Below are 25,661 nucleotides of genomic sequence, written 5' to 3'. Positions count from 1 at the left end.
GTGTCGTCTGGCTGACAAGCCAGCTGATAATTATTACTTTACCTTTCAGTGTTCCTCTCTCCAGGATTTATTTGTTTGTGTTCCCTGTTTCCCCCAGACTCACCATGCTATGATACTTATTTGTTTGTAAAGATAGTGCAGGTCAACGTGTGTAAGTGGATTTGAAGTTGAAGTTGAAGGATTTATACTACACTGCCGAGACACTGGGCTTACCTTGGTCCTCTCTTTTTTCTGAGAAGGACTTTTTTTTTTTTTTTTTATCTTGCATCTAAAACGCTTAGAAAGTTTCAATGAATAGAGACACATTTTTCTGCGTCTAGACAGTGTCAGTGAATGATGCAAGTCAGGAGTCAACCTTTTCCGCCCCTCCAAGGTTTTTGACAGACAAGTTATTGGCCGTTTCATTTGTACCGAAGTCTCACTCGTCTTCGACGCCAGCGGAGGAGCATTCTTGTCTGTAAACACGCACGCATGCCTACGGAAATATTTACGTTATTTCTCACTGTATGCAAGGTCGCGGCTGAAATGTCGCTGAGCTGAAACCAGCTTTCTTCAGCCTGATTGAGTTTGACTGCACTGAGTCATCGCAATTCACCGAGGAAATGACAGAACACGAGGAAATGTTTCCATCCCTCACAATCCGATAAGAGAAGTTATCACGATAGCGTCCTTTTAACGGAGAGAAGAGATTCGGGAATGAATGAGTGAAATCGCGGAGCCATTCTAACAGGTGCAATGTTCCCATCTTATGTTTAACATTTAACACAACATGATCTAATTAACGCTGAATGCAAAGTTCAGCATTAGCCTGTGGGAAATGTTTTGCAACTGGTTAGTCATCGACCAAAGCTGTGAACATATAACAAATTGTGACGTGATGATGGTACTAGATAAACTCTGGGTTCATAGCCGGAGATCCTGCCTTTATCCCGAGAGGGTACTTGAATGTATGGACCACTCTTCAGGACGATTCATGCAGTAGTTGCTGACACACATATTTCAATCCAGACCAAATTGGTAGACCGACTGACCACAAGATTGACATATCCGCCCCTAGAGCAACGCCGCTAGCATGACTGAGAAGTTATGCTCGGAGACTTAAATCATGGTATGCCTGAAATGACTTCCCCGTAAATGTCAACGTGTTTAACAACTCGACAGTCCGCACTGAACCCTGCATTCCAGGACGACATAAGCCTCAAAAATTGTAGAGGCAGGCAGTTTAGCAGTAAGTGCGCTACTGACAGCGATGTGATAATGTGTGCCGAGAGTGCGCGTGTTTAGTTAACCTCTCCACGGTGAGCTAAAGTGTTGCTAAAGTGCAGAACTGAAGAGTAACTTTGGTAAACACGAAAAAAAAAAAGAGACACCACTGAGGCAGACTCCTCTTTCTTTCTTTTGCTTCCAGAGTCAATTTAAGTTATATCAGCTGCTGCCGTCACCGTGCTGCCGCGTTCCTGTTTGATTTGTTTTGGCTCCAAAAACGCCGGATAATGGAGCCAGGCACACTCTCTGTTTCTTGCGCTAACCAAGATGTAGCCGCTGGTTGGTGTTAATTTCTCGCCGTTTTAGTTCGCCGTCTTCACTGATTACTTCTGCCAAAACATTTTCGCACACGTTTTTACTGGAAAGTGTGTGAAGGCTGTAAGTGAAGAACCCCAGATTTAAAGTGGTTAAAAAGAGCAAAATGTGTTTGCCCAGGGCTTCCTCTGTGTCTCACACTGTCTTTCTTTCTCTTAGTCTCTTTTGCTCTTTGTCTCAGGTTCCACATTCCCTCGAGGGAACATTGATTTGCTGGAGGCAAAGCGAGGTTCCCTCTGTTCACACACAAGAAAACACAAACACACACGCACACAGATGTGTTCCTATCACTTCAGGGGACATTGACTTACATGCATCTGATAAAACCTTACCCAAATATTCACACAAACCTACCTGACCTAAAATGTTTTCCTAACCTGAAACAAAGACTTCATATTAAAATTGAATGGCTGACATTATGAAGACTTATTTGTTTGGTCCCTGAGAGGGACCCTGCTCCCCGCTATGTGACTGTGTAAACAGATTTGTAGCACTCTCACGTGGCGCACACACACACACACAGACACACACACACAGACACACACACGCCTGTCATTCACTCAGCCTGTCCAGAGAGTGTGTCAGCTGCACAATACTGCTGGCTGTCTAACAGTCTGCGCAGAACATCTGCTGTACATCGCAACGCGCACACGCAGCCGTTCAGGCAAGACATCGCTCCTCTTTGATGTACGACAGTCGGATGATTTTGATGGCAGGTAGTTGTGTTTCTGACTCCGTGAACATGTTACTTTTTGATACCGTGCTAACAAAGTTACCGTGCTGCGAAGGGAGGGGATCCACTCAGAGTGTCCTGTATTCACTCAAACATTAAATGATGGAGTCACCTACATTGTCAATAAAAATAAATAAATAAAAAGTTTGGAAATAGTGAAAAAAATCTTCTCAAGGCTGCATTTCACCTTAAAAAAATGAATGACTGTTGCAGTTCTGCATGTTCCCGTGACTTTGCGTGAGTCCAGTAAAATACAGTTATCAGGATAAATCCGTGTGTAGCGTCGCCGTTATTTCAATGCTGAAAGCCTGTAGTCAAACATGACCACTGATTTGGCTTCAGTTACTTGACAGCTAAATGAGTGTTTAGTCTCGTGCCTTGTTACGTGGCGCTCTCTTTTGTTGCCCGTCGCAGTGGCACCGTCACCGCATGACTGCCACGAACGTTCCTCGGCTCCCTCTGTTTGGTGAAAGAGGTGCAGGGGGCGCGCGTCAGACCCTCGAACACTCGTGTGATGTGTTCCGCCGAGGCTCATCCCCCGTGTCTCCTATACGGAAAGACGCAGAGGAAATTAAATTTCCACAGTCGGGATGTCGCTTGCCTGTTGCTATGGTAACAGCCAGCCTGTTGAGCTCTCCCCTTTCCATTCTTCTCTCCTTCTCCCTCCTCCGTTTTCATTGCCGCCGATTACTATGCGCGAGGCATGCAGTCCGCGGAGAGAACATGCGAACACGCTGAGGTGTCCTTGTCTGCCAATATGCAAGTGGACAATCAGAAAAGTCTCAATTCCCTCATCTTCACTTCTGACCTGAGTGTTAATGTGCAGCCAAAACCTCCACATGTCCTTGCAGTGGAATGATGGAGCGTATTAGAGATACATCAACATTTATTGAGGGCCCAACTCTCCTCATTGAATTATACGAGACCCCCATTTGTATATAAGCGCGCGAGAGAAGAGGATGCAGCATGAATTAAATGAATTGAATCCAGAATAGACGCCTATAAGAACAAGTGTACACATAGCTGCCGGACTTCAGCCATTTGAGTATGAAGACGTTGCCGTAGAGTGTACAGAAGGCGTCTTCTAATTCGACAAGACACCCTCCTCCTCTCAGGGGGAGCTCAGTGGTCTCCCACAGAGACTTGTGATCCGTGACTGTATAGAAACTGCTCACATAAACGGAGGAACAGATTTGTTTAATGTTAATGTGATTCATAAATTATACCGGCCATGTTGTTTTCCAATCCCTCCGGCTTTAATGGAGTCAGAAAAAGTAACCCACACATCTCCTTCTACACTGAGCTGTATACTTACAAGCATTTAATCACATATGCGCACACACACACACACACACACACACTTGTCCTATTATTAGAATTTTTTTTTAAAAAAATACACAAACCCAAAAAATCTAGCTGAGCCTCAGAGTGGAGCTGAGGACAGTTAAATAAAATGCTCTGCAGCATGTTTTCTCTTAGCCTGTGTTCAGTTTTTCCGGTATATAACGACGCAGAGCATGTTAATCCAATAAGCAGTGACAAGATTTGTATCTTTAATCCTGTATTAATTAATAGTTGTTGACTGTTTTACATTGTAAATGTTTTTTTTTTTTTTTATGTCCCTGACTTTTCTTCGAGAAGTTTTCCGTGGCCGCAGTTTCTTTCCTTCCTAAGAATCAGGCTCCAGAGGAAAAAGCCACGGCTATTCAGCGCGCGCCGTCGTTTTCAATTTTAATGCCGGGCCTAAAATGTGCTAATAATTCTGTAATGTGCGTCTGTCGTCACGCATATTTCTTTTGTGAGTTGTTGTTCGGCTCCTAATTCACATCAGCCTGTTGGGTTTATTAAATGTTCAACATGGGGAGACTAATTAGTCGTGGCTTGTGTTGTTTTTTTTTTTCCCTCTCCTTGCTTTGAGCGGGAACTTGTTGTTCTGATTTGTTACGCAGAAAAAAAAAACATTAGATTTGCAATAAATAAGGCATTATTCCACTCTCCATTACTTTTTTTTTTTTTTTTTTTAACAAAGTTGTCTTTTTCAGAAATGAAAGGAATTTTTAAAGTGTTACTCGCCGTTTGTCTGATGTTAACAGATTATAAGACATATGGTGATTCCCTGGGCTTGGCATATGCATATGAATTATATTTAAATAACAAAGACGGTGGCACTTGTTTCCAGCTGTTGGAGCATTGCCTGCATCTTGTTTCTGTTTGTTGCGTTGCGTGCTATATGTTGGACGTATTTTCGTGACAACCTGCTGAGATTAGAACATGACTCTAAGAAAAACCTGCTGCACAATTCTGCGATTTGCATTCTGCGAGATCCAGTGAGATGCTTCCCACCCTGTTTGTTGCTTTCACAGACACGTTCCCCACGCTGCTGAGAGAACACCGACGTGCCCACGAGAATTAGTTGCTGGAGTATTTGCCCATATTCATGTTTGAGCTTAGTAGAAGTCTGTAGCAGCTTGAATCAGCACAGCTATAAAAACAGGATCTGGGAGAGAAAGCTTCTTTACAGAAGTTACCAGGTCACATTTTAGTCAAAAGCTTTTAAGTGCATTTGGTGTTTGGCAAGTTGAGGGATGTTTATCCTGCCGCAGCCTAAAAACTCAAACAAGAGGAAGCTTCTAGCCTGCCTTGGAGCAGAAATATATACATATATATATAAAAAAAGAAGTATTTGTATATCAGTTGCAGTCAAGTTAACAGCAACGCGGTGACTGTGCGCAGCATCCTCCATTCTGGTCGTCACAGTGATGTCGCACTGGCTCGGAGGCAAAAACTAAACCCTGAGCTCTCTGGCCATATCTAGCAACCATCACTATAGCTGGGGATGCTGCGCAGGATGTGAGCAGGTGAGTGGTTGTAGATATATAATGACTAAACAAGATACTTTTGTGTGCCTTCAGAGTAAACGGATTTGTTAAGATTACGACTACCTTTATTTGTCCCGCAACGGCATACAAGAGAGCAGCAAAACTATCGAGAGTGAAAAGTGTTTGCTATAAAAGGTAAATAATAAAATAAAATAGAATATAAAGATGCAAGTACTGGCATATATACAAAGAGTGCAGTGGATTGCCAGTTGTCAGATGTTGCACAGATGGACCAGGTGTAATTGGGTTATGAAGTTGTTCAAAGTACATAGTAAACAATAAAAGTGTTAAATGTTTTTTGGCAGTAGGAGTATTTGTTGTTGTTTCTTAAAGCCAGACAACCAGGTGAATTTTGCTCCAGACAAAGAAACCAATTTCAATTTCAGTTTATTTATTGAAGCAGGGGCATTGTACATCAATGGACATTCCTTCCAAGAAACAAGAGAGGAAGTGTAGATGTACCCAATCACGCCAACAGATCCTCCTGTAAACTTGTGTTAGGCTACAACAAATGACACGTAGTGTACAAAATCAAAGCTTAAGTCGTTCTCGCTGTGCCTGTAGAGTTCTTTATGCATGATACCTAATTACGCTGCTCATAGTGGGCCTTCAGCAATGCCATGGAAACTGCTATTTTTATAGAATGAGGAAGAGGTGTGATTGTGCCTTTAATATTGTGCACTGGTACCACTGCATAATTTTATCGCATCATTCTTCGGATGTTTTTTGGGCCGTGTGTACCTAGGTATGTACATCACATTCATGTGAATGAAGAACACCTTGAGGGAATTAGATTGTGATTGTCAAGTTCTGTCAAATATGAAAAGGACACTTCCTCTCTTTATCTGGTAGTCAAGCACAAGAACATTAGGTAGCTAACACTGAGCTTCGGGCAATTGTTAATCTGTAAAAATAATTCCTGAGTGGAGGAAACATGGTTCTTACTGGGAAACGTGCCCCCATGATGATGAACATGTGGTAACAATCTATGGAGTGTGATCACAGCCGAAGTCAACATGATGATTATTATGTTATGAGACTGTGGTAGGCCCCAATAATATATGCATTAATGAGAAACACTGATTTATTTCATGAGTCACGACAGCCAGGGATGAAAACTAGAATTTAACAGTTTTAGTATACAACTGCAAGGCCATGATCCTCGTTTAATCAGAATCAAGCTAAAAAGCTAACGGTTGAAAATGAATAAAGGAACGTTGGTAAACACACAGCCACACACCACTACCTTGCCCTAACTAAGTGTGGAAACTTTCACCCCTTTTGCGCTTTTATTTTGTCACAGCGGTGACAGCAGTGCCGTGACAAAATAACAACAAATCGGCTCTCTGGAAATTAGGCGGCCTGTCAGTGATGAGAGGAAATAAGATGAGAAGGAGGGAGGCAGCATTTTAATTTATTTTGGTGTTGTTGCAGGCTGTCACCGTCAAACATCCGCTGCATTTGTGTATTTAGAGCTTGGGTGTGCGTTGCCCTCCTCCTTGTTTTCTAGTCACCGCTCGCTGCAGAAAATCTTCATTAAACAACGTGAGCTTTGTGCCACATGTTGAAAGTATTATTATAATACCTGCTGCCGACTGTGATACGTTTTCCTGACTCGGGCTAAGAAAACATTATTAGACACTTAGGATAAAGCTTTTCGATGTGTTATTGTAATCTCTTCTGCAAGTCTTTCCTGTTATTTAGGGCTTTTAGCGTCTTGTGGCTGCAGGGTTAGCTGAAGTATAATGAGGCAGCAGAGTCTTGAACAAACACAATCATGACATAATTGTAGGGTCATTGAAATTCTGGTCCTTTATCGTCAGGGCTTTAGAATAAATAGTGCAGAATTATCATGTCCTTAAGTGAAGTGAACGGAATAGATAAACACTGATGTGTCCTCCAAAGAATAATCCCTTCAGACAGGAAATTTGCATTTTTAATATAGACTCGCTGACTTGGGTTTATTCATATATATGTCCAGCCTGTCAGATGTTGTTTTTGTGAACGGTGGTCACCTGTGGCGTTCTGGGTTTTCATTCAGTTCTTGTTGAAGATTGCAAACTGACTGTTACTTTAAAACATGTGGGTTATTAAATAATAGCAGAGGATATAGCTAAACTCAAGGGAGTAACATGTCTCCTGATTCCCCGGGGGTAGTCGGTCTTGGTAGTGGACTTTGTGAATTCACGGCGGGGATTTTAGGCTAAAAAGTGAGAATGTTCTACTTTTTTTGGGATATATTGCTTTAAGGCGATATCGCAGGATAAAAATATAGGATATAATTTGGGGAAATGTGACTTGGCAGTAGTCTCTGAAATAGGAAAATGTAATGCGGCACATGGGACCGGTATTAAGTAGATCTCGCGGAGCATCAGAAAGTTGTGGCAGTAATTAGTGCGAGTGTGCTCTAACTCCCCGTGGTTTCTCCGGTGCCTCACCCGCAAACAGCTAGCGCGGATGTAATGGGTTGACACTACAAAAGCAGAGGATGAGTGGACACTCCCAGAAGTCCGTCAGAAACGGTAACATGAGCGAGGGTAACGCCAACAAAGAAAGAGCGCAGATTCCGAGCGCAAAGTGCAAAGAAGAAGCAGGAATGACGGTTGGGTTAATCGGAAAGTTACCCCCGACATATTACATTAGCTTTACATTCCCTCCCTCCCTGCGTCTGAAGAGTTCAATTCAACATTAGATTCACCGCCCGAAGCTCGGCTTGTGCTCACTCTTTAGTCACAGATGCATTTTATGTCGGAGATGAGTTTAATGGCGGCATTAAACATCCGTCGCCTCAGGTGCTGAATGCAGATGAGTACACTGTGTCTGTCAGGTGGAAAGAAGCAGTGACAAATGACTGTGATCATTCTCTCTCAGCTGCCGTGTGCCGCTGAATTCCACTTGTGCTCGAGACACGGATGTGTCTCACACGCGCACACAGTCGGAGACACACACACACACACACACACACACACACACACATACTGGGTTGTCCCCATAAATGTGTTCCTTGTTGTCAGTGAAAATTTAATGAGGGAAGAGTTGGCAGCAGGTCTTAGTCTTGCCTCTCTTGCTGTGTTTCGGTGTTAAAGTGTCCTTTACTATTATTATTCCTGAGACAATGCAGTCTTTATGTGGCTGATTGACAAGGGTGCAGCCCACCACTCCTCACCGCTGCTAAAGATAATGTACTTGAGTCCCACATAATTTATTTGACTAGCAGTCATTATTCGCCACTCCACACACGCACTGAACGTTATATAAACCCAGATATCTCATGCATATAAGAACGCCCGTGTCTTAGTTGCTCGAGCCGTGTGTGTGTGTGCGTGTGTGCATTGTTTACTGCCTGTGTGAAAGTGCATTCCCGTGTGTGTCTCCGTGTGTGTGTGTGTGTGCAGGTATGTGTCAGCGCTTGGAGCCAGCAACCCGGTAATAAAACACTGTGTGAGTGGTGAAATAATGAAAGTCATAAAAAGGCAGATAATTGGCTTTTTCAGGTTGGTGAAATGGATCACTTCTAATGCTGCAGTTGAAAAATGGCTTCTGAGAGGAGAGGGGGGTGAGTCAGAAGGATGGAGGGGAGAGCGTAAGTGAGAGAATGACAAAAAGGTGAAAGAAGTACATGTTGAGAAGGGAAGCCGGGGGGTGAGATGGATAGAAAGAGGTGAAAAGAGAAAAGAGGAAGCAACAAAAGGGGCAAAAACAAAACAAAACAAAAAAAGAAGAAACTCTCGGTGAAAAACATTTAATTACACTTTAATCCTCGTCTTCTATTCTAATCATCTCTACATTGACATGCTCTTGGAGTACCAGTTTCAGCCAGTAGCTGGTGTAATACTACACCGGCTAATTGATTACTACCACAGAGTCTTACATACATATAACCTGTTCAGAGGTGCTTTGAGAGAGTGTGTGTGTGTGTGTGTGAGATCAAGAAAAAAACTAGAAACGGAGAAAGAGAAAGAGTGTCTGGCTATCAGCTCATGACAGTGAAAAGACGGATGACCCCGCATACAGGAACGGCCTCCCCGCCTGTGCAACATCTATCATCACTGAACAGACTTGTCTTCAACTGTGCTGCATGCTTCCTTGTGTGTGTCCACGCTTGTACGTGTGAGGTAATTGCCTCGCACATAAGCCTCCTGTTTACTTGGAAAACCAATCAGCCTAGCCTGTAACTTTATTCACTCTGACATTTGTGCACGTGTGGGCCAAAATCGGGCCACCAGAGGGTTCAAACTGTCCCCTGGGATGCATTTGCAAAGTGCACAGAGGACAATAACTGCAATTTTTTAATAAAAGTAATGGTTTTAGTAAGAGCTGCAGACACAACACAACGTGTTGACCCAGAACTTAACTGTAGGTGGCAGCAATGTCCTGACGTTGCACTTATTTTTCTTAAGAAATGTCAGGTTTTTCATAAAGGATTTTCTTCAGGGTTTTCATAATGTACTTGTGGCTCCTGAATGAAAATTAGTTGGACAGAGATGGTGCATAAACTGTTCCCAAAACACATGTCGTACATACGTATGTAAGCAGGAATGTTGCAGGAATTAAACACATCTTTGCACATATATAAACACATATATAATATAATAATATCAATGGTAAATCAATGTATGCCAGCTCTAATCTGAAACACGTTGCCAGGACATACGTCGATCAGCCATCTTGAGACAATTCAGTGTTTTGCTGGGAAACTTTCTGGACCTGGTATTCTATATTCGTAGCAATGACACTCCTTGATGGCAGCAGCCATCCCCAGCAGGATTCAGCCTGACACAGACGCATGAAAACGGTTGAGAAACAACTCAAAAAACATAAATAAAAAAAACAGCACACGGTGTTGAGCTGGTCTTCAAATTCACTAGATCCCAAACTGATCAAGTATCTGTGGGATGATCCACAGAGGCTCCCACTAACAACACTGTGCTACCAGACGCCACAGGACACCCTCACAAGGCCCGTGTCCATTCTCTGATGAGTCCTTTAGAGGGACGAAGAGACACACACAATATTAGGCAGGTAGTCATAATGTTGTGTCTAATTCCTGTGAATATTGCAGTACAGCGGTTCATTGTGACAGACATTTATATAAATAGAAATCGCCAAGGTTGCCAGGAACAACGACGGCTTTGTTCGAAATGTTCTGTCTTCAAATCAGCTGTTCTTCGACAGGTATCCTTTATTATATTCCGTTGGAACTTCTTGAAGGTAAAATTCAAGTCTAAACGATGGAACCAGTGAATGAACTAACCCTTGGTAAAGGAAAAGATCCGTTACCAGCGCGATTATAAATTATACAGTGGAAGTTTTTAATTCCTTCACTTATCTTCTTGTCTTAATGATTTTACAGTCATATTTCAGATATGGTGTATGTAATATAAAAAAAAAGACTAGAGACGTGACTGTTATTGTGCTGTGGTCAAAGTCGAGTATTTTACTTTGCTGCGATTTAAAAGCAGCTACAAATTTGCTGCAGATGGACGTAATTCATGGGGGACACTGCTGGAATGGAAGCAAAATTAAACTTTCACAGGATGAGCAGTCGGTCAGAAAGGACTGGTATCCCATTTTTTAAATTTAAATTTTTTTTCCCTTGGTTAAATCAGAAATACTCAACTTCCAGTCCCTTGAAAGAATGAATGCTGTGCATACATGTACCTCCGCGCTTATTGTTTTGGGTGAGGCAAGTCTTTGAACCCTTCTCCCACTGAGTTTCCTGTCACTCTGTGGATTTGATGTGCAGAGGTAAAAGAAGAAGAATCCAAACCTGAAACCCAGGTGATAGCTGGAGACAGGGCAGGAGTGTCAGGCTTGGGGGAGGAAAAAAAAGACACACAGATGTAGAAAAACAAAATAACCTTTTGTAGAAAAAAAAAACAACTTTATTTTTGCACTGCGCTGAGCCATTTGACACAGTGCTCGGAGAGAAGAATGAATGATTGATCCTTTGTCATTTAACGCTCAATTCATCCCCCCTGAATAGCGGGGTGTGGGGCAACAGAGAAATAAATGGAGAAAGTTCATTCTATCCAGAGATGCCTGCCAGGAACAAAAAGCTACAAACAATAGAGTTTAAGGGGGAAAAAGCAGCCATGGTAACTTGACAGAGAACACTCACCTGTCCTCTGAATACAGCAGCCTTCCTTGACATTTGTCTGAGGTGCTCAGCAGAATCCCTGCGGGGACACCCAAGGCTTTGATACTGCATCAGAGTAGTGTTTGGGTTGTCAGGGCGATAGAGGGGGGGAAATATGACAAATGGGCAAGGGGTGGGCGCTAGAGACGGGAGACAAGGGTGTCGGCTGAGGAGGATGGGATGAGGGAAGGGTTGTAGAACAAAGCGGAGTAAAAGGGAGGAGAGCGTGGGGAGGGTGAAGGGTTAAAGATGGATGAATAGGAAAAGATGGAAAAGGAGGGGCAGACAGATGAGGTGAATGAACAGCCGTGAAAAGATGAAAGAGGGCGGGGATGGTGAATCAGGGAAGAAGAAAAAGAGGCAGAGGGGGGAGATTCAGTGCGACCTTTTCAGCGAGCAGTCTCAGGAATGGTTTATGTTGATCGATATTTTAGCGATATTGTCTTGTTTGCGCAAAAGAAATCTCTCCAGGAGAACTTGCTGTCTTTACTTTCTGCTCCCCACTCCACCGTAAATGTTCTGATTTCTCCCGGAGAATGGGACAAAACTCACCTAATTTCCTCCCGCCCCCGCCTCTAAATGTCGATCAGTCGAAATGAACACGGCCTCTCGAGGATAAAGAACTCCTCGTTTCTGCAGCGTCGTCAGCCTCCGTTCGCTGCCATCGCTGCCGCTCCTCCTTTTCTTGTTATGCAGACCGTGAGCTCTGAGGTTGTCTGTGTGCTTTTCAGACAGGAGGGTGGTATTTCTCAGCTCACCTTTTGAAAATGTCATAAAGCAGGTGAGAAACACCAAGACCCCTCATGCACCGCTGTCAAAATATCACAACTTGGCAGAGAAATGTTAATGCAGGGATTTAGTTCCTTGAAACACATTTGACGAATCTCTTGGTTCTTTCTTTCTTTCTTTCTTTCTTTCTTTCTTTCTTTCTTTCTTTCTTTCTTTCTTTCTTTCTTTCTTTCTTTCTTTCTTTCTTTCTTCATTTAACTTATCCTACTTGCATTCAACTTGCTTTTTGTTCAACAGGAGGTGCTGCAGGAAGGTTGCAAAATATTTGGTTGATTGGACATTTTTTATACTTTTTTTTGTAATTTCCCCCACAAATTTAACTTTCTTTAAATAAGAAGATGCCACCTGTCAATCAGCATTTCACACATTCGTCAGGTTGAGACCTCTCAATCTAAGCCTCCTGTATACAGTAGGCCCCGCCCCTGTCGCTGCTGAGTCAATCACGAGGTTCTGTTCAGGTTCTCCGCAATCTGTGTATTATTTAAGTTGCTTAATATTGAATGCAAAAAGTTAATAATAATGTATACTCATAAACAGCATTAGGAGTTTAATATATAACACATATAGGAGGTAGGGAGTCCTTGGCCTGAAAAACATTAAGGACCCCTGATTTAGTTAATTCATACAACCTTTCTTTCTCTTTCTGTTGTGCATTTACTCCATGTTTTCCATCTTTATTCCATGTTTTTAAGTACCTGGATACATTGCTAAAAGGTTTCGCAACCTATTCTGAAGTGCAGGGATACATTTTATCATTGCGTGCGTGTACGACAGAAACCTCAGAAATGTCCTTATTATAAGGTAATATGGTTAGTTTGGAGGCTAAAGATTCATCAGACCTCTTCTTTGTCCCACCTGTTTTGGTATTTGAAATCCCTATCACAGACTGAATGTTGTCAGTGCTGGGAGGACTCGTTCCAGCTTTAAGCGTTAACAGAAGGAAAGGTTGAGGTTATTTTCTTTGTTCACTGACGCTTTTGAATTCCCAGCCACTCTAACTGCTGCCTTCGTTAGAATTCATTAGATCTCTATTTTTGTACTTGCTTAACCAGAGGTCAAATCATTTTGAATATTTATTTATATTATATCGCTACAACACTGCTCGAGCGTTCAACGTGTTCTTGTATAATTATTGCTGCCTTAAAAGTCTACACATGTTCCTTGAACGACTATTAACCTCGGATAAATCATTACTGTTATGATAATAAACCGAGATTAATTGCTCCAAACTACTCAAAAGTAAACTGCTGTTTGTTTCTTCTAATAAAGTGTTACAAAGTAAATTGAAACTCACGAGAGTTGACCCTTTGAACAGTTGAAGCCATGTGATAAATACAGAGCTTGAGTTTTACTGTTATAATGTCTGTGAGAATATAAAGTAGCTTTGCAAATACACATCTATTAAACTTTCAAACTGAAAGTGGCCTCCAAGCAATGAATGACTATGATGATATAATTTTTTTCTTATAGATTTATCGATAAGGCCGGCGTTTGTAGTTGTGCAGCTTGGTCTGAGTTTTAAGTAAATAAATATGGGGGAGTGCTGAGACATTGGTGACCAAAGACATGGGGCTCCTGTTTGCTGTGTAATTGACTGTTTTTCCAGTAAAGACCATTAATTACACTTAGACTTAGACTAAACCTTATTGATCCATTTGGGAGGACTCCCTCAGAGACACTGTATTTCCAGCAGTTATATACAAATTAGAAATAACAGAAATAAACAATGTACAATAAACGATAAACTTTTAACAGATTAAATTACAAATAACAAATATTGCACAGTGGGTGGGTGACTACCACTACTCCTTCCCTTCTGTCCTCTGTGGCCTATTTCCTCCTCCCCCTGAGGGACGAGTTGTAAAGCCTGATGGCATGAGGGACAAAGGAGTTCCTGAATCTATTCCTCCCGCCCTTGGGACGGATCAGTCTCTCACTGAACAGGCTCCTCTGGTCGCTGATGATGGTGTGCAGAAGGTGGCTGGTTTTGTCCATAATGTCCAGCAACACAGACTGAAAAACTTAATCAGCAGTTTGCTGCAGATGTTGAAAGACAACAGTCTCCTTAGGAAGTACAACCTACTTTGTGTCTTCCCGTACAGGTGGCTGGTGTGTGTTGTCCAGCCCTAGGTATTTGTCCCACCGTGTCCACCTCAACTCCCTCTAACAAGACTGGTCTCAGTCTTGGTCTGGCCAACCCAAAGTCAATGACCAGCTCCTTTGTCTTAGAGGTGTTGAGCTATAGGTGGTTAACGTGGCACCATTCAGCCCAGTCCCCCACCAGATGTCGGTACTCGTCCTCTCTGTCATCCCTGATGCAACCAACGATGGCTGTGTCATCAGCGTACAGCAGAAGTCCGAGGTGTACAGGGTGAAGAGAAGAGGAGCCAGCACCGTGCCCTGGGGGGCCCCGATGCTGCTGACCACAGTGTCAGATGTGGTGTCCTTCAGCCTGACGTACTGTGGCCTGTCGGTGAGGTAGTTGGAGATCCAGTCTACTGGGTAGAAGTCCACTTCCATCCTGTTCAGTTTGTCCCAAAGCATAGAGGACTGGATGACATTAAAGGCACTGGTGAAGTCCAAAAACAGAATCCTCACTGTGCCGCTTCCTTTATCCAGATGGGAGTGGACTCGGTGTAGCAGGTAGAGGATGGCGTCCTCCACACCAACACCTGGCTGGTATGCGAACATGCCCAGGGCAGCTTTGTTACTCACTTGTTACTTTTAATGTGTGTCTGAATGCAAGCCTCCGCAAACCACCTTAAGGCTCGGATTGAATCTCAATGTGGATGAAATGTTGGCAGTGCCTGGCTCTGCCTATTCCCTGGCTAAAACGGGTGGGCTGGAGGCCTAGGCAGACAGCTAGGTACTTGAGTTTTTTTAATTATGTGTAAATTTAAGCCTTGATATGATTTATACCTGTCGTAGCTACACTGGACTCTCACCAGAATATGAGTCTGCTAACACGCCCTTTGGATTTTTATTATAGGGCGTGTTTCAACCGATACGGAGAAAATAGAAGGGTTCAGGTGACATGTATGACTATGTCGCCCTTTCTCTTCTGTCCATCACGAGATAAATCCTAATCAGAGTAATTCGAGACCAACTTTCCCTTAGAAAACTTTTGAAATTCAGTCTGGCTTATAGACTTATAGAAAACTTCATCCCTCTTCCAGTTCCAGTCATGAATTGACTTTAGAGACCAAAACCATGTTTTGTACCAGACAATAAACATTTTTATTTCTGCTGTGAAGTTCGACTTAATAACTTGGGGTCTGTGGGAACTAACTCAGCACTGGAGGCGTTTGCTTGCTGGGACGATGTAGGAGAGTCCGACACAGGGTAAAAAGCATAAAAATAAATAAATTAAAAAGGCCTTCTCTAGGACCAGTGTTTAGTTTTTTAAGTTTGTCCATTCTGAGCTACTGTTGAAACATGGCGGTGGAGGAGGAGCTGCTGTCAGTGCATCTACCAAGGATTCCACCTCAATGAAAACAGTTCTCATTTTTGCCTGATTATACACTAATGAAAACATAATCACGTGAATAACATTAGAGTTCTGCAAACATATTCGTCTAAACCTTGGAAGGGTTTTGTATTCTCTCTTTTTACAAGCTGTATTACATGCACTCTTCCTGCTGAGAGACCCCCTACACAAACACATCAACAGTCACACTGCAGAATAATTGTGGTAACACAATACCATTGACAATGACTTTAAAGTCCATATTAACGGTAAGGCACGGGCCTAGAAGACAGAGTATGTTGTCACCTCTTAAAACACACTGATTATACAAATGACTGCTCATTAAAAGGAGTCCATGGGGGATCCTGTGTAGCAGCTGCTATGAATTGTGATTGTTGCAGGTTCCCCTTGTGACCTTTTCTACCACGTAGGAATCTCTCTTATGGCTTATTTCTCTTCTCCCCTTATATTATTTAAATCTACGGTGTATAATTTAGTAGCATGTATTTCACTTTGTGCAGATTTTAGATTCTATGGATCGGGGGCATGAAATATGAGACATTCAAAATCTGGTTGTGGGTTTTTAATAAACAGATGTACCTGCTGATGTACCTGCTGCTCTCGCTCTGCTGAATGTGTGGATTGCTAGTGTGATGTTTGGTGGGTCACGCGTGATTTTTCTTTGATTGATACGTTCATACACCATCAGGAACAAAGACAACAATGAGATTCCACTGGTGGGAAGCAGGTCAAGTTGTCAAGTGGTCTCGTAGCAACATTAAATTTATTTTTTTTGCTCTCTTTTCTCCTGCTTCGCCTCTCCTCCAGGGAACCCAGCCGTCCGACCACCCTGCTCCCCGCTGACTGGAGCACAGGGCTGGGCTTAGCGAGGGAAGAAGACCCCTTACCTCCAGGGCTGGAGACCCTTCCACTCAGACTGATGCAGCAGGACTGCACTGCTGTCAAAACCCTGCTTTTAAGACTGAGGCGGACACTACAGGAGGTGGGACACGCACATAGCGCGCAGCCACAAACATGCGCACTCCTCTAGACAACTGGTTGTTATAAGTTATAAATGCATCGGACTGTTTTGTTTTGAAAACAGGAACTTTAAGGTAGATAATGCCAGGCACTTTCATTTGGAAGTACTGTGCGCAGTGTTCCTCTCACAAATGTTTCACTCCCTGTTTTAATCGGCTCTATTGGAGCTCCATGAAATCTTGTCAAAGTGGTTGCTTTTCTTCCTTTAAAGGGCCTCTTTAATCACTTTGTTTTGTTCATTTAATCAGACTCTGCATTTGGAGGAGGAAACTGGGAGGCTTATCCGAGTGTGTGCCATCATATTCTTTGTATTCATACAGCCGCAGTGCACACATTAATCTTCCTGTTTCACATTGCAACTAAGCTAAATGTGCTTGAGCCTTCTCAAAGACGAAGTTTTACCCCGGGCTATGGGGCCATCTCAGTGTGATTGTTTGGAACCCAGTAAAATTACATCCCCGCCATTACAGACGTGATTAGCTGTAATGGTCACTTAGTGAAGCACTGACACGTTGCAAGTGCATAAACCAGGCATCCGTGCTGACAGCTGCCCGGCTGCTCCACACCAGAATTTAAAAAGAATGAAATAATGTTCTTATTTTTCAACTTTCAAACCATTTACATTTTATCAATTCATTTTTTAGTTTTTTTAAGAATGTGAACTTGTTGTAAACCTGCGTATTTTGTAGGTAATTGTAGATGGCAGAGAGTTAGAATTGAGACAACTAGGCAATAAGGTGTGTAATCAACCACTGCAATTTCAAATCATCATTGACCAAACCAGGCCCGGAAGGATAATAATTACTCGTTGTTACAAGATGACAAAGAGCCTAAGGACCGCTTCTAAAAGTTTGTGACGGAAACTCCGAAATACCAAAGTTCGTTTGAAACTGGGTTTGATCTTATTATACATTTCTACATTTTTCTAATACACTTTTTTGTTTGTTTTACATACCTAGGCGGGATATTAGAAATACCTTAAGCTCAGGAAGTTGAGCCGAAAGAACATCCATTAGCTATGTCTGGCTGCTGCTTTTTCACTGACCCCCTGACCCTCACCAAATACAAGAATGGTATATGGACCCGTGCTCATAAATACAAACACACAAAAAGACGTATAAAAGGGTCACCAGACCTTCCCTAAAACCCCGCCATTAGTATCTGTAAATCTCTAAGATCAAAGCTAGCTGTGGATTACAGTGCAGAGAGGCCCGTGCATGGCTATCTCCAGATCTCTTTTCAGGCCATGTCTCTGTTTTTCTCCCAGGGCCACCGTGAGAGAGACATGAGACATGAAAATGATGAAATAATAATTTGTAGAGGGAGACACAAGCTAAAGTGGTGGCGGAGAAACTAAAGGGAGTGCAAAAGATGGAGAGAGAAGGTACTCGGCAGCACAGCATGAATATGAAAGAGGAGTAACTTTGCCCTCTTTGCTTGCTCTGTTGTGTCATTAACTTGCAAATTTTGGTACCGTCCATCAGTAGATAGAATCCATTCTGCAGCTTGGGGAGGGTGACTCTGCATGTCTGTACACTTTGCATTCTGTTTGCTTGACCTTCTCGTATTGAGCCCTTCCCTTCCCTTCCCTTCCCTTCCCTTCCCTTCCCTTCCCTTCCCTTCCCTTCCCTTCCCTTCCCTTCCCTTCCCTTCCCTTCCCTTCCCTTCCCTTCCCTTCCCTTCCCCACGCCTCTTCCCTCAGCTGAAAAGGTATCCAAATTCAATTATTGCTAAATAATTAGACTTTATCGTTTGCTTCGCCTTCATAATAAAAGGATGTTTCCAGTCGCGGCTGGTGGTGAAATTTGGTGGGTAGGTTAACAAATGCATAATACAGAATAAACACAGCAGTAAAAGAAAGATCACCTACAATACACACAGTTACATCAATTACAGGTACACTATACTTTTTTTTTTTTTGCAGGTTTAGCTGAGAATCCTCACTTACTGAATATATCACAACCAGTGCACAATGGGGGAAAAAAAAAACATTATTTCTCTCCTGAATGGGATTTGAACCCTGCTCTCCCATGTCCTGTGCAATTGAAGCCAGTATCACTGAAGGCTGCACCATCTGAAAGCTAACTCTAGTTCTGTCTGACAAATGTTTCAAATCCACAATTCCTTGTTGGGGTCATGCCGTATCTCCTCTAAAAAGCAAGTACGGAACACAAAAAAGTGAATTCTTGGCTACAGTTGCCGTTAGCCAGTCATTTCTTTCTAACCAAGACACACAAAACTTACGATTTTGTCGTTTGTCCCTTTGAGTTATTTGAACATCGTTTGGCCGACATAATCTCTGTCTCTTCCAACTTTTCCTCTGAAGACGTTGAGGAAAATGGATCAGAAATCAAGTAATGATTACTTGATTTCAGACGGGAAATCCGTCAGAAATTACTTGGTAATCCTCCTCGTTCATGCTAACGCCGCCATAGCTGAATTTCTTCTGCCTCCTCCCACTCTTGCGCCAGTAGCTCTTTTGACTAATGACCAGCAGCCTGAGGGCTGACTGGATTTAGCCCAAATGATCAGCGAATGATGGGGGTGTGACATGACACCCGTCAATCACTTACAAGAATTAAATGCATGGAGGCGGACCAGGGGCGCTGGGGCTGTAATAAACTAGCCCACTTTGATGTATTCTATGTTTTTCTTTTGACTTTTTGGTGCTGTTGCTACTCTTGGTTTCACCAAAACTTAAAACAATCTGTTCTAAGTTATTTAAAAAATAATTTTCTCCTCTTTTTTTGTGTTAGCTTGGGAGGGCTTAGCCCTGTTTATACCAGTTGTCCCTGGATGCTGCTAACGGTTTTTGGCTCAAGTATACGGCAATTTCAGTGACATGAAATACCTTTATGTAAGTTTCAGCTGTGCAATATCTCATATCATAAAAGAGTAAAAAAAAAAGTAACAAAGTATCTCTGTGTGTGTCAAATAATAGCAACAAAAGAGCGTCCAACTCAACTCACAAAAAGTGATGAATTAGCACGATCGTGCTAATTCATCACCTCTGATCATTTCCATTGTTTATCCTGCGTCGTATTTGGGAAATTTGCATCTTTAGTCAGCTATAGAGACTCAGTCACTCAAATGATTTCTCTTTCAGAAGTTTGTCCTTTCGGTTGCACTCAGGAACCTTCCTAAAATGCCCCCGTTTTGTATATATTAACATTGCCTGACTCAGTGAGCCCCAAATTTGTCAACGTCAAGTGTGGATTCTTGCAAAACTGTGAAGTCCCATTTGTTAAACTCACATCCTTTGTAGGCACCGCCGTGCTTCATCCACATCTTCAGCCTCAGCGCTCCGACCAACTCCAACCGCTGAGGCTTGACTCGCGGCTGCAGCTTTTTCTTGCTGCTTCCACAAAATCATTTTAGTAGTAAATTTCCAGGAGAGCAGTATTTTTTAAAAGTTGCCACTGGTTAAAACTTACATGTGCTTTTGTAAAGCGGCAGCTAGCTAATGTGCTACCCATTAACATTTGTAAAAGTTTGGATGGACTTCACCAACTACACAGCGTGCCTGACTGTACAGAGAACAATACTGAGAAAAGAAAAGCTCAGTAGTACCTAGGCGGGCAATTTGCAATTCAAAGTCCTACACATTGTTTGCTGAAGGACTCGCTGAATCGCATGGCGGTATTTTAAAACGGTGCTCGCGTCCTATTAAGAGCCAAATGGCAACGGGAGAGGGTGCAAATGAACGCCCCTCGAGTTATTTGAAGGCTTTCCTTTCTTGATTTAACCGATGTGTGAATGTGATTAAAGGTGTGCATCAAACTACAGAACCTGCTTCCCTTTCTCAGCCCATTCATCATCTGGAGACGTTTAGCTTCAGAGTAGTGCCAGTCATTAAATCCGTGGCTCCGCGGCAGCCAATTGTTAAATCTGAAAGGCTTTTTACTGAACCACATCTAATTGTGGGGACAGTTGTGTGTTAAGGGCTGCGGGACAGGGGTGACCTTAAAGGGAATGTGTGTGCGTTGGAGAGAGGACGAGGTGGGTGGCAGTGAGTGCACGCCTGTCTCTCTACATAGAGAAAGGCATTGATCACCAATGACGCATTGAGGGCTGGACGCCATACCCCACCTATAATTCTGATAGGGAGGTATGCTTCTTTAAAAGGTCAGCCAAACCAATAAACCATCAAGTTTATGCTGTGCAAAGATATGGGATCTAATGTTTCTCTGAACTTTCTGCAAGTAGACCAGAAATATGCACAAACTACCGGCACCTTATGGCCAGCTCTCCCAAACAACAGAGGGGATGCTCTGAATATAAATCTGCAAAGGGGCAGCAAAAGGCAGGAAGTAGCTCTTATTGGAAATTCAGGGAACATGCATGTAGCGCGTACTCCCCTTTGCCTTTACCCTGTCTTGTTGCACATCAAACATGCTCCTTATGTGTGCTGTCACGTCCCGACGATGCAACATTACATCATCGCAGCAGTCCTGGCTGAAGACAGTCCTATTATAAGCCCACAGGTGACATTTAGACCAGCTTTTTTTATTTTTTTTTAAGGACCTTGTATCGCCACCTTTGTGCGTGTTGGCATCTGACAGCGTCTGTGTCCTTTTTTTCAACGTTTACATGCTTGTTGGGTTTTAAGAACCCCCTCTATCTGCCCCTGCCCCTGCCCTCTGCCCGCTGGACACCTGTGTCGAAGAGCCGTGCCAAATCACGTCTGAGAGCATCTGACGTTAAAAAAAAACATGAGATTATGTAAGGAACCTGGTGAAAAGATACAGGTTAGAGCATGGAGTTGGACTGATACTTCTCACCTTCAGCTTTATTTAACCAATTCTAACTGAAGTGAATAGCTGCAGCGGTTGCATTTTGTGCTGTTAAGGTTTGGGATGATGCAGTGTAAATTAGCGCCTAATTAGCCAGACGTCTGTGTGTAGTGTGATCCTAATATATGCTTAACAACTAAGCAGTATCTCGGTATCATAGCAGGAGACATACCTTGTTGAAGGCATCACGATCAGAATGTCTAATCTCAGACTTTGTCTCAGTCTTATTTGTGTTTTCTTTTTTTTTCCTCATTTGCAGAGCGCAGAGACGAGTCCTGCCAGCAGCCTCCAGTCTCTACCCATCAGCCCCTGCAGTGAAAAGTCTCTTCCATTTAAGGTAACCCAAAACTGACCGTTTTATGCTGTTTTTGCTGCTTTGCATATCTGCAAAATAGTCAATTTATTTGCGCTTGTGTTCACCCTGGACAGACACAGTCTGTGTCTGTGGAGTGGTGCTGTTTAAAACGCGCGACGTAGCTCAGCGTGATTAAAAACCTGCAGCTCCTGCCCGGATTTAAAGTGTCTCAGCTGTATGTGTATATATTTTATACACATACAGAATACAGAGCTCTCTTCTGCTTTTCGGTTGCTGAAGATCAAACTATAAACTCAGATGTTCCTCCGCTTCAACATCGAGCTAGTTGAGTTAAAAGAACACAGCAGCCCGTCTGTGATCAAAAATATAAAGTAGGATCTGCCTTTGATCCGTGTGTCTCCTTCAGTTTTACCCTTATCTGAACAATTAACAGCCTTTTCTTCTACACCTGCCTCTAATGAATCATAGAGAGATCAAATGGGGGAAAAAAAGCCGAGCAGTGGGACGGGGCAGGCGGGGCGAAGGAGAGGGTAATATAAAGAAAGTAGCAAAAAGAGTGATAACAACCAAAAGAGGTGGGGATGAATTAAATGAAATGGGGCCAAAGTGCTTCACTTACCTTGGCAGGCTCCAGAAACCCCCCCCCTCTGTCAACCGTTTCCATCAAAGCTGTGCTATCTGGCTGAGATTTATTAATCTCTGTAGGGAACATGTGTGCGAGTGCTCCAGCTCTTGTGTGTGCGAGCGTGTGAGCAGGTTTTAAGTTTACCAAGGGAGGGCTTTTGCCGAGCTTTTCCCTGGGATTTAGTCGGGTCACAGTAGAGTTCTTGTTATACTGTTAGAGGAGAGAGGACCAGCACAGTCCTCAGACCTGTCGTGTTTTTTGAACTGCAGTGCAAAATATGTCATATAACTCTCTAAAACACAAACTGCTGACACGGTGCCAACAAATACTGAGCGCGGCTTTTTATTGAGTGTACTGCTGCACTAATGTGGGAGGGGTGCACCTTCGGTTCGTCCGTGGACCAGAAGCTATTTCCACAAAGTACAAGTACATAATGTTTTGCTGGTATTGTTGTCACAGTGTCTTAGTGTGCATTTATTTGTGTTCGTGTGGCTGCTAAAGAGGGTGGGTGTTTCTTTTATTGCGCGCCCCCTTTATTGACCTACATGGAGTATCAGTGGCAGCTGGAAGATAAGGAAAAATTAAAAATGTAGGGTGAGGCACAGCTTGAAGACGGCAAGCGGCTCAAATTCTCTCATGAAGAAATGTGCAAATGGACAAACGGGTAAAGACAGCTTGAAAAGTGGCATCAGAAGTGTTGGTTTGATTAGAAAAGACAGGGGAAATGGTCTCAGTGGCCAGTTCATTGGGCGCATAGTGAATATGAATGAATATAAATGCTTTCTGATACTGTACAAGAGTCCTCCACTGAATATCAGCTTCCTGAATGTATGGGATTCTGCATTTGTTTAGAATATGTTACAGCTGTTGATTCAGCTGTGTTTTCATTTTGGACGCTGGGGTTTGTACTTACTTCAATTTGTCGATTTGCATAAAATACGTTTTGTTTTACGTCAAAAATGCGGAAATTCATTAAACAGAGTCAGCCGCTCGAAAGACGTCTGTAATCCTGCAGAGGGCAGTGATACAACCAGTAGTGCAAACCTGCCAAAATCCCAAGCGGTTGCACACTTACAACAACTGGAACAAATCTGAGCGAATCAGTCCAATATTTTGGACCATTGAGTTGAGTTTAGTCTGATAGTTGCTTGGTGGTCACGACAGTTTGTTGCAGCCATAGCTTGTAGTATTATTAAATTGTATTGTGTTGTACTATCATAAGTTCCTGTTATATTGACAAACCCATTTTAGCTAGTGGGCTAAATAACAGAAACACTTTTGTGCTTAACTAAATTCCAACATAAACTGAACATTTAAACTTTAGATAGTTAGGTAAAACACTGTTGTATTCGAATGCATTTGTTTTCAATAATGAACCTAAGGAAGTGGCAAATGCATGGATACAAATACTTGGTTCATAAAGAGTTGACCTGTACTCCATAGATTATCAATCGCATGTCAATCGCTTGTTCATTAATGGTGAGGAGGAAACAAGAGAGGTTACAAGCTGAATATTCCCTCTCTGTGGAAAAAGTTGGATCCATTACAAATCTAAGCACAGTTTTTTGACAGTTTTGTGTTACCTTGACATCATACATACAAATGTGCATGGAGCTTCAATCCTGACTTTGGGAACACGTACACAGCATCCGTAAACTATTCTAAAAGCGAATCTCACTGCTTCAAAAGCGACACCGGAGGTTATGTTTTGCGCGGTATGAAGATTTGTTCGGTATCGTCTGTAACATCAGATGATACGATGAAAATCAATACAAAATTTCTCATCATCTGACCAGGAGAGAACTTTGGCTTTTCACACTGGGGGAGACCGAGGGACTGCCAGCAGGGCAGAGTTTAATATGGGTAAAGAGCACGGAGGAAGCTGTGAGAGATGGAAGAATTGAGGTTTGGTAGGAGACAGAAACAGGTAGGGAAGAGAGACGTGTGTTTGTTTACACATTTACAGTGTGTGTGTGTACGTATATATATATATATATATATATGTATATATATAGAGGGAGAGACAAAGAAGCGAATGAGTAAGACAGTGGGAGGCAAAGGCTAACCTTTTGACAGAGCTAGAGGCGTGGAAATAAACAGAGAGATAGACAGAGAATACTGCATGAGAAGAATCTGAATATAATATATTCAGAGAATAGGACACTGAGAATAGGACAATGTATCGCTCTGACTGCAAGAAAGACTGAGAAGGGCCGGGACGAGGGAGAAAAGTTGGGGGGAAAGTGTTTACAGCTCGTAGTTGAGGTGCACGCATGCAAAAGTGCTGCATTCAGTTCACATTAACTTAGAAAAGAGGAGAGAGCCGAGACAGGAGCGTGAAAGGTGGAGGTGAGGGAAAAATGAGGAACCGGTTTGAGGAAGAGGGCGGTAGAGAAAGCCGACAAGCGAGAGAGAACGGGGGATTGAGGGAGGGGTGAGAAAAAGAGAATTTGTCCTGGCACTCCAGAAAACGGCTCCGCGGGTGTAAAAATAATCTACGGTAGCCACCTGAGAGGCTGCAGTGTCACAGTGCGTCCTAGTTTAATTTAGACTCAATGCATATGACACGATTTTTTTTCCGCCAGATTCTGTCCCAGTTAAAGTATTCTACTGTATTTTAAAAGAAAGTTAAAAAAAGCACCATGGTTGACGTTTGTGTACCTGTGATTCAGCAGACGCAAGGAGCCTCTTTTTACCGTTAAAGATTCAAGATCACTTTATTGATCCCCGCAGGGAAATCACGAGATGAGAAAAACATATATGAACAAAACATAAGAGCAATAAAAAAGTACAAAAAATCTTTGGTTGATTAGACATTCTTTACATACAAATTTAAATTTCTTTAAATACATATTAGCATGATTCCAACATATTTTAAGGGATAAAGGATAGCTTCATATTGAAAGCAAATAATAATAATGTATATTTACAAATAGCACTAGGCAGAGTTTAATATAGAGAGCATGTAGTAGGTAGGGTGTCCCTACTTAATCTCTCCATCAGTTTTGGGGTCCTTGGCCTGAAAAACGTTGAAGACCTCTGTTGTAAAGTATACAGTGAATAAAACATTTGGCTAAAACCTTTATCATTGTGTCAGATGCTGCATAATTAGAAATTAATAATGGATAAGTCTCATGACTGTAACTTCATAATTATAGTCCATTGCCCACAGTGATGCCACAATAACATAGGGTTAAAAACATACTGTACATTTATGGAGGAAAACGGGAAAAGTTTTCATGCACACACAAACTTGCAAACAGGAGCGTACATCACAGGTTATCATGACTGCAGACATC

The 25,661-nt window shown here is 42.6% G+C and overlaps 1 protein-coding gene across 2 annotated transcripts in view; it reads left to right on the top strand.

The window, feature by feature from the left end:
• The window catches only part of ccser1 (coiled-coil serine-rich protein 1), a 118,463-nt gene that overhangs the window by 23,123 nt on the left and 69,679 nt on the right, over window positions 1-25,661 (top strand). For both annotated transcript variants that reach the window (XM_047591489.1, XM_047591490.1), the window contains exons 7-8: window positions 16,416-16,590; window positions 21,681-21,758. In XM_047591489.1, the coding sequence (XP_047447445.1) occupies window positions 16,416-16,590; window positions 21,681-21,758 (253 nt within the window). The remainder of the gene's footprint in view (window positions 1-16,415; window positions 16,591-21,680; window positions 21,759-25,661) is intronic.

The sequence above is a fragment of the Mugil cephalus genome, chromosome 8 (assembly GCF_022458985.1).
Source record: "Mugil cephalus isolate CIBA_MC_2020 chromosome 8, CIBA_Mcephalus_1.1, whole genome shotgun sequence".
In the NCBI taxonomy this organism is placed as follows: Eukaryota; Metazoa; Chordata; class Actinopteri; order Mugiliformes; family Mugilidae; genus Mugil; species Mugil cephalus.
Note: the sequence above shows the minus strand (reverse complement) of the source record. Positions and strands in the feature narration are given on the sequence as shown.